Below are 9,152 nucleotides of genomic sequence, written 5' to 3' on the forward strand. Positions count from 1 at the left end.
CTAATTAACAATTAGGAGTAACATCATAGGGATAATGCAGTCACACCCTCTCCCCAGAGAACAGACTGGGCCTAAGGAGAAGGATAGCTTTTCTACTTAGGATCAGCGGAGGCTCCCCAAGCTACTCCAGAAGGGATATTTCCAGCCTTCCCACCCCTTGTCCCACAGGGACAAGGCATAGCATCGTTCCCCTGCCTTAACCAAGCAGAGGGCAGGGAGAGGAGTATTGGTGGTATTTTTCTGGGCACTGCCCCATGGCTTGCGGGCAGCTTCATGTCTGGGTCTACACTCTCCCATTCCCACCCTGTGTTTGTCCAGTCTCTCTCTCTTCCTCTCCTGGCCCTCCTCTCCCCTCCTTCTTGGCCCTGGTCTCTATCCCCAACTTCATTGCCTGGCTCTGGGCCTGTGGGGGTGGCAGGCCTTAGTGGTCAGACAGATCTGCCAGGCATGGCCAGGCTGGTGGCCAGTATCTGCAGTTGTATGCAAAGGGAACTGAAGTGGAAAGAAACCAGGGGTGGGGGGGTGGAGTGGTGAGGGTCCCAGGCCAGAGGCCAGAACAGGGTTCCTCTCTCCACCCCCGCTGAGCCTGGCCTGCTCCTTAGATGGCAGCAGCGAGGGCTGTTATTGCTGGAGAGAAGCCCATCTGGCACTCACCCTGCCTCGGCCCCTGGCCAGCATCCACACCCCTCCAGGGCCACCTCCCTGAGCAGAGATTGTTACTGGGTGCCAGGGCCCTCTGCTGGGCAGCCTAGAAGCCCCAACTCACAGGGGCCTGTGCCTGGAGGTTTCCTAGTCAGGCCCAGGCAGTCCTCCTCATCCTCTGCCCAGTTTTGTGGCTTTCTCCCTCTCTGGGCTCCCTCAGGTCTCTGACACAGGAGTGGGATGGGAAGAACTAATCCAGCTGACCGACCCCCCCTCCCCCACACTGAACTGTGGCTTGCCCCAGACTCCCTCCTCCTCCATCCAGGCCCTAAGCTTGCCTCACCACCTCACACACAGTCATATCTTCCGCCAGGACCGTATCCATTTGTGTTCTCTGGAAGTGCGTTGGCTCAGCCCAGAGTTTTGTCACCAGCACATGTCTTGTGACTGTGTGTGTGTTCTCAGTTGTGCTTGTGATTATTTCACCAAGGCCTTGTGGCAGGTCTGGGACTAGGGCAAGGCCAGTGAAGTGCAAAATTTAAGGGGCGCCAAAAAATTCGGGAATCAAGATAAGTAATATTTTGATGCAGTATTTTCTAAAAATCAAAGTTAATGCAAAAAATCCACGATGAACAAAAAAACATCAGCATTTAAAATAAAGACAGGATCGGCCCTCTTAGGGTCAGCCTCACCTCACTTCCCTCACTTCCCTTGAGCGTGGGTACAGGCCCTGTTCAGTAGGTCTGGGCTTGCCGTTGTAGCCTAATTTCTCAGATCTCTGCCCCCTACCCTCTGCTCTGGGAGGGTCAATGACCATGCGTGGTCTGTATGTGGTAGGGGCCAAGGGCAGTCCTCTAACTGCGGCATTCGACTTCCGAGAAAAGTACCCCCTCGGCAAGAAACTGCAGATTCCGACTCCATTGACATCCCCACCCCAACGAGGGCCCTACCGGCCCCTCTCTCCGCCTCGCCCCCCGCGGCCCCGCCTCTGCTCCACGCACACCTGCGCAGACCAGGGAGGGGCATCGGAGTTGTGGAGGAGAGACGGAAATCCTCGGGCCCGCGGGCCCCTGGTAGTCTGCTTGGCCCCCCTCACCTCGGGGTTGGGGCCGTAGCCGGAAATCGCAGGTTGCGTGGGTCTTTGTCACCGGGCGGGAGAGGGGCTGTAACGGGCGATCCGGCGCCCGCCCGGCGCTCCGCGGCGGGCTTTGTACCGCGCGGCGCTGTTAAGAGAGCGAGAAGCGCTTCGGAGAAGCCCGGCGGCAAGGGAGGCCAGCGGGAAGGGAGCAAGGCCCGAAGCGACGGGGGCGGCGGGGGGGAAGGCGCTGTAACCCTGGAGGGGAACCGAGTTCTAGAGGCTCTCACCCCCTTCACTCCGCCCCTCCCCCCAGGCCTCCTTCTTGAGAGGGGCGAGCGAGCACGTGCACTGGCTTTTGAGGATTCCTGGAGGAAGCAGATGGCAGAGCAGTGGGGAGGCAGGGGTCTGGCGGAAAGCCCCGCAGGGTTAGGGTGGAGGGGCGCACAGCTCTGGTCTCAGGTCTTCCCCCTACCCAAGCTTCTGACAGGTGTGGGGACAGGATGAGGGTCCTGAAAGATGCCCGTATTCCTCACTATCCCCCTCTGACCCTACAGCCCAAGACTCACTGCTGGAGGGCGGGCGGAAGGATGCCTATTGCAGGGAAACCCTAAGCAAATTATCCAGAGGCTGAATTGCAAATACAAATAACTATTCTTATTGGACCCCTGAGGGGCCTCCCATTGGGAATGGGGAAATGAAGCTGGTGAATTCCTGAGGTCGCCCCTCAGCCCATCTCTTTAGGGACATAGTGCCCCTCAGGGGACTGCCCACCGGGTCCTAAACCAACAAATCTCCCACCACCATTAGCTGAGAAGAGTCTCCCGACTCAGACAAGGACGTTTTCTTCCTTACCTTGAGGTGGACAACGAAACTCTCTCTAAGAGAGCCTCAGGACAGCTGGGCGGGAGTGTGCTGCACTGACTGAAGTGAGACAAAATAAACAACTTCCAAGAGGTGAGGACTGACAAGGACAATGGAACAAGAAGCCTTGAGTTGTTCCCCACCCCCTTGCCCGGTGAGACTGTCTTGCTGCCCAGGCTTGAATGCTGGTGACAAGACTTTCAAAGGCATCCCAAGAATTCAAAAGTATTTATTGAGTAGCTGCTGCATGCTGGACTGGGAGACGAGGGTGTGAGGGAGGGGAGGGGGAGCACAGGACCGATTCTCTGGGGAATCAAGGTCTTAATTCTTTCAAGGTAAATCCCCAGTCTGGAAAATAGTCTGGATTAAAATCTTGCCTCTCCGCTAAATTGTCAATTGTCCCTGGGATAAGTATTGTCCCACACTGGACGTCCAGTCCCCATTTGTCTGGGGGTGTGGAGAGCAAGGGAGAGTCAGTTCCTCTCCATGCCAGGGCCCGAGGCGATTAGGATGGGTCTTGGGAGGAATGCAGGCAGGGAGAGGTAAGGATCAGTTCTCTGCCGATGCAGGACATCGTTGCAGTCATTTCTGCTGGGAGCCCGGGGACATGTCTGGGTCAAACCCATCTCATGCTCAGTCCCGCACCATGGCTAATGTCCACTGGACAGGCTACTGTCAGTGATGGTGCCAGAACTCTTACTCCAAGAGAAAGCCTTTCATATCTGCTGCTACCGGGACTTGTGGCCTTATTTTTGCGGAGCTAACCTCTCCCTCCTCTCCGGGTGGGCCACTCTGGAGGCCTCCCCAGCATCTGGCCGGTGTCTCTGGCTGAGGATGAACAACAGACAGCCCAGCAGAGCCTCTCGTATGTCCTGGGAGCCCAGGCGGTGAGCCAGCCGGCGCAGCAGGGGCAAGAGGTGCTGGCGGGCCAGACGGGCGGCAGGCAGCAGCAGGCGGGACAGCAGCATCCGAAGCAGCAGCGGGAGCAGTGGAGCAGGCATGGCCGGGTCAGTGGCTTTGAAGGCAATCCAGATTCTAGGCTTTCCTGTCCTGCTTCCTCCTCACCTGGCAAAGACATGGGGTGGGCAGGATTCCCCCCACCACACACTTCGGTTTATACCCTCGTGCTCCCCACACCTCAATTCACAGGTCACTTTTGCTTCCCTGGAGCCCTTTTTCTTGGCAAGGTAGCCGTGGCAGGAGAGTTCTCACTGTAAAGCTGGGACTAGGGCCTCCAGGGGCTCCTGCTGTTCCCTGGACCCTCCCCTCCTCTAGTCATCTCCTGCTTTTGCACACCTTCAGCCTCCTGACATCCTCCATCCCTTTTCCCTCAATCCTGCAGGAGTTCTTCCTCAGACAATTTTAAGTTTTCTTTTGCAGGCCCTTGATCCACCCTGATTTGACACTTCTTACCTTCCCCACTCCCCACCCCCATTCATGGGCAGCAACTCTCACCAGTCAGAACCACTGCTCAGAAGCAATCTCTGGCTGAATTTGCCTGCCGGGACACAGCCCTACAGGACACTCAATACACAGGGCTGCCCCGCCCAGCTCAGCCCCACCCAGCATAGCTTGCCGGGTCAGGGGAGCAAGGAAGAGACAGCTGTGTGTTGGCACCTGGTATACGGAGGGAAGGGGGCAGTTGGGCTGCAAGAAGTGGAAGCAACAGGTGTAAGAATTCTCCCTGCTGGGTGCAAGCCTACCAGTTGGAACTCAGATTGAACTTTCTAATGATGTAACCGTAGGCACATTGATTCTTTAAGGCTCCAGTCACCTCCTCAGTTACCTCAGTAACTGGGAATAGCTGGGAGGAGTGATTTGAGTGGAATGTGTATGAGACTCACTTAGCCAAGCCTCAGAAGCAGTAAGACTATAGCCCAGGCACCGCTCACAGTGGCTGAGACAGGGAGAAAAGGACCTGGGCAAGCATTTGGGGGTCCTCTCCTGGGCTAGACTAGTGGGATCACAGTCCATCTCATAGCTGGGCCCAATTGGACAGAGCTGGGTGGCACTCCCACTCAGGGATGGGAAGAGGAATACCCACTTCAGGACCCTCTTCACCTACTATTTTCCCCCGGGGTTCAATGAAGTTCCATATGGTAGCAAGATATAGAGACAGCCTGGGTTTGTTTTGTTTTTAAACACTTGATTCTCCTACTTCATAAAATGGAAATAATTTCTGCCTTGCTGAACTCACATGAGGTAATGGCCTTGAACGGTTTTGTAAACTTCACACCCTTGGGAATATGATCATTTATCCACCAGCCACCTCCATTAGCATCATCACATCTCCAAAACCATTGAACACTTTGAATAAAGAAAACAACCATCAAAAAGGCCTGTTCCACTTCTACCTGGATGAAGCAGGGGAGGAGGTAGGAACTGGAGTATAAATATATAAGCATCGTCTCCGTCGCCTTCCAGTTCCTTCCTGAAAAGATATGGCAATGTGTCATCTGTTGGCCATGGGCAGGATGTGTACTGAGTACACATGCAAGCCAAGCCTGTGAGTTCATGATCTCACACAATTCTCACTAACACTCTGCAAGGGAGCGATTATAACCATTGTACAGATGAGGAAACAGGTTCAGAGTGGTTAAGCAATTTACCTAAAATCACACAGCAGATACGTGGTCTGAATCTTCTCACCAAACCTGCTCCTCCCTCAGGCTTTCTCATCTCTGTAAGTGGCAACTGCACCTTTCTAGTTACTCTGGCCAAAATCCTGATAGTTATCCTTGACTTCTCTCTTCCTATCACAGCTCACTACCCACATTCGTAAATTCAGGTGGCTCTACTTTCAAAATACTCAGAATCTCACCACATCTCACCAACACCACATGACTACCTTCGTCGGAGCTTCCATCACCTCTTGCCTGAATTATTGTAGTAGCCTCCTAACTAGGTGTTCCTGTTACTCTTTTCCACACAGTGACCAGAATAATCTTTATAAAACATGAATCATATCCCGTCTTCTTTTTTTTGGGGGGGGGGGGGGGGGGGGAAGGGGAACAGTGTGTTTTTCCAGGACCCATCAACTCCAAGTCAAGTTGTTTCAGTCTAGTTGTGGAGGGCGCAGCTCATCGGCCCATGCAGGTATCAAACCGGCAACCTTGGTGTTGTGAGCTGAGCACTGCGCTCTAACCTACTGAGCTAATGGGCCGCCCCAATCCTGTCCTCTTTTTGCTCAAACTGTCCACTGACTCCCATTCACTCAAAGTTAAAGCCTTGAATTATGACCTACGAGGTGCTAAATGGTCTTACCTCCCCTGGCTTCCTGATTCAACTTCTATAGATAGTTCTTTTCTCTCTCTGTCTCCCGCTTCCCTCCCTCCCCCCAGCCACACTGGCTTCCTTGCAGCAACTTAACTGTCAGACATACTTCTGCCTCAGGGCCTTTCCACCTACTATTGTTTCTGCTTGCAAGGCTCTTTCTCTTACCTCCTTCAAGTCTTTGCCCAAATGTTACTCATCCATCCTATTTAAAAGCATACTCCTGGGGGCCGGCCAAGTGGTTCAGTTGGTTAAGAGTTGGCTTAAGAGCGTGAGCTCTGAGCTCTGAGCTCGGGGCTGCCAGTTTGATTCTCACATGGGCCAGTGGGACTGAACTCGGCATCTTGAGCTGAGCTGCTGCCCGAATGGCTCATTGGATAGAGCGTGCACTCTTAACAACAAGGCTGCTGGTTCGACTCCCGCATGGGATGGTGGCTACACCTACCCGCAACTAAGATTGAACACAGCACCTTGAGTTTAGAGGCCACGAGCTGCTGACGGGAAGCCAGATGATGACTGGTACCCTCCACAACAAAGATTGAAGAACAACAACTTGGCTGGTCCCCTTCCTCAATTTCCCAACACTGTTCCCCTCCCCCCAATTTCCCAATAAAATCTTTAAAAAATAAATGAATAAATAAATAAATAAATAATTAAATAAAATCATACTCCTTCCACCCCATCTCCTGCTGCCTCCTCTTCATCCCCTCCTTTGCTGTCCACAGCAAATCATCGTCTGAAATGCTATATATTTTATTTTACTTCCTTATCTTGTTGATTATCTGCCTCCCCCACTAGAATATAAACTCCATGAGTGTAGGGACTTCCATCTTTTGTCAACTGCTGTGTCCCCAGTGCTTGGAAATAAACATTTGATACAAGAATAAATAGGGGCTGGCTAGTGGTGCAGTTGGTTAGAGCGCAAGCTCTGGGCAATAGGGTCACCAGTTTGATTCCCACATGGGCCAGTGAGCTGCGCCCTGAGCTGAGCTGCCAACGGAAAGCCAGGTAGCACAGCTGGTGAGAGAGTGTGCTCTTAATAATATTGCCAGTTCGACTCCTGCATAAGATGGTGGGTTATACTCCCCCGCAACTAAGATTGAACACGCCACCTTGAGCTGAGTGGCCGCGAGCAGCCAGATGGCTCAATTGGTTGGAGCGCATGCTCTTAATAACAAGGTTGCCAGTTCGATTCCTTCATGGGATGGTGGGCTGCACCCCCCCCCCCGCAACTAGATTGAAAACGGCGACTGGATTTGGAGCTGAAGCTGTGCCCTCCACAACTAAGACTGAAGGACAAGTTGACTTGGAGCTGATGGGTCCTGGAAAAACACAATGTTCCCTTCCCCAATTCCCCAACACTGTTCCCTTCCCTAATTTCCCAGTAAAATCTTAAAAATAAATAAATAAATAAATAAGAAAGAAAGAAAGTTTCTGTGGTGGGATTCACACCCAGGCTTGCTTGCTCCAGAGCCTGTGCTCCTGAACCTCATAATTTCATGGCTCCGAACACACTCCTAGGGTGCCCCTATGTGTGAGAACCCTGCAGGTCACATACAGCTGGAAAGAGCTACATGGAAGGGAGGAACTGACCATCCTGAGACAAAGGGAGGCCAAGTCAGTCCTCAATGGCTCCTTCTGGGAATCTCTAGAGCATGTAATTTCCAGCAAACCGTGGAGGCCCCACCAGGCGCCGGCCCAGATCGGCAGTTGCTGTGACCTTGGGTAACTTACACCCCACCCATCCCAGCCTAGTTTCCACAGCTGTGGGATCTTTTAGCTGTGAGATTCTTGGACCCTGGGCTTGGGGACAGTGAGGAAAGTATGGGAAACAGGATGTGGTCTCTGAGAACAATGGGGAAACTCCAGAGTAGTTTGAGAAGGGAGATAAGGAGGGGTGATGCCTGAGTCCAAGGCTGGGATCTAGTTATAGTTTATTCTTTACCCCCACCCCCTCCCGGGTTGAACTCCCCTCTCCACCTCCTCTCCACCCTCACCTGGGATTAACCCCACCCCAGCCCCCTCGGCCTGCCCCAGACGTTTTCTCTGTGGCAGAAAACCAAGGGCTCTGCTAAGGTTATCCTCAGCCTTGTCTGGAAAGATAACCATCCTTTCTGGCAACGAAGCTGCTGTGGAACAGTTCCTGATAAGCCTTGTGTAATGGATTCTGCCCTGACCTCTACCCTTCATCCTCTGCTGGTCAGGGAGGAGCCCGGCAACTTTGAGGAAATTGGCCAAACCTCCTGTTTTTAAAAGTCAATTTTTAAAAAGTATCTGGGGACCGACTTGCGAAGTGGAAACCTGTTGACTGGGTTCTTGTGAGACCTGGGACCCCTGGGCCTCCTGCTTCCAACCCCGCCCTGCCACCTCTTTCTGCTTGTCTCATCCGAGCATTCAAATTACTCTACAACCTGGCTACCACCTCTGCTATGACCTGCACAGGGAGGTGAAGAGAGCTTCTGTATTGCCGGCTCAGGTCTGGATTTACATGTTGGGACCCTGTCTCAGGGCTGCTCTGGCTGCCTGAGCAGACTACACTGCACAACCTGGGGTGGGGATGACACCCTCTGGAGTTGTGCCGTGGGGTGGTCCTCTTCCTTAAAACGGTAACGGTCATAACACCTACCTCTGACAGGATCAAAAGATGAGAGAATACTAGGTCCAGAGCTTGGCTCCTAGAATGTGTCCAACAAAGAAGAGCTTCCTCCTTCCATCATTTTGGGTTTTCCGTCTTAGTACACCCTATGGTCAGCCCAAGGGGCTGCTCCTTGAAGACTTGCCACTGAGAGTGGATGCTGGGGCTCAGTTCATGCTTGAAGAATTGATGGAGCCCCTGGGTCTTAGCTCTGTTATGTTTCACTGTCCTGTTGTCCCCTCCAGGGGATCAGCATTAGCCTAGAGCATTTCCTGGTTATGGGAGGTTGAGGATAGTGCTGACCTCCATGCAAGGTGTTCTGAAAAGAGGCCAGGAAGACCTCATGGAGGGAAGGGAGTGCTGAGAGGCCCAGGTGCCCAGGACCAGGTACAGAGGCTGGCCAGGTATAGGAGGTGTCAACGGGGAAGGCAGAATACTAGCCTGGAGGAATCGGGAGTTCAGCCCTGTCACCCATCACAGCGACAGTAGTCCTGAAACTACCTACCTGAGTGGAGCTGTTGGGAGGACCTGAGGCCCAAATGTGAAGACAACTAAAAGAACACTTTGCGGGCCGGCCGAGTGGCGCGATGGTTAAGAGCTGGCTTGGGATGCCAGAGGGCCCCGGTTCGGATCCCACATATGAGGGCCAGTGACACTGCCCTC

General features: G+C 53.2%; 1 protein-coding gene across 4 annotated transcripts in view; it reads right to left on the bottom strand.

Annotated features, from left to right (window-relative positions):
• Nucleotides 1–9,152, bottom strand: part of MYMX (myomixer, myoblast fusion factor) — a 24,381-nt gene that overhangs the window by 11,222 nt on the left and 4,007 nt on the right. Inside the window, exons 1-3 of one of the 4 annotated variants that reach the window (XM_019642822.1) lie at nt 4,037–5,531; nt 2,573–3,646; nt 1,655–1,865 (exon numbers count right to left, since the gene is read on the bottom strand). In XM_019642822.1, the coding sequence (XP_019498367.1) occupies nt 3,328–3,582 (255 nt within the window). In that variant the 5' untranslated portion in view covers nt 3,583–3,646; nt 4,037–5,531 and the 3' untranslated portion in view covers nt 1,655–1,865; nt 2,573–3,327. The other 3 variants (XM_019642818.1, XM_019642821.1, XM_019642820.1) reach the window with 3 other exon arrangements.

The sequence above is a fragment of the Hipposideros armiger genome, unplaced genomic scaffold (genome assembly GCF_001890085.2).
Source record: "Hipposideros armiger isolate ML-2016 unplaced genomic scaffold, ASM189008v1 scaffold_72, whole genome shotgun sequence".
Classification (NCBI taxonomy): Eukaryota; Metazoa; Chordata; class Mammalia; order Chiroptera; family Hipposideridae; genus Hipposideros; species Hipposideros armiger.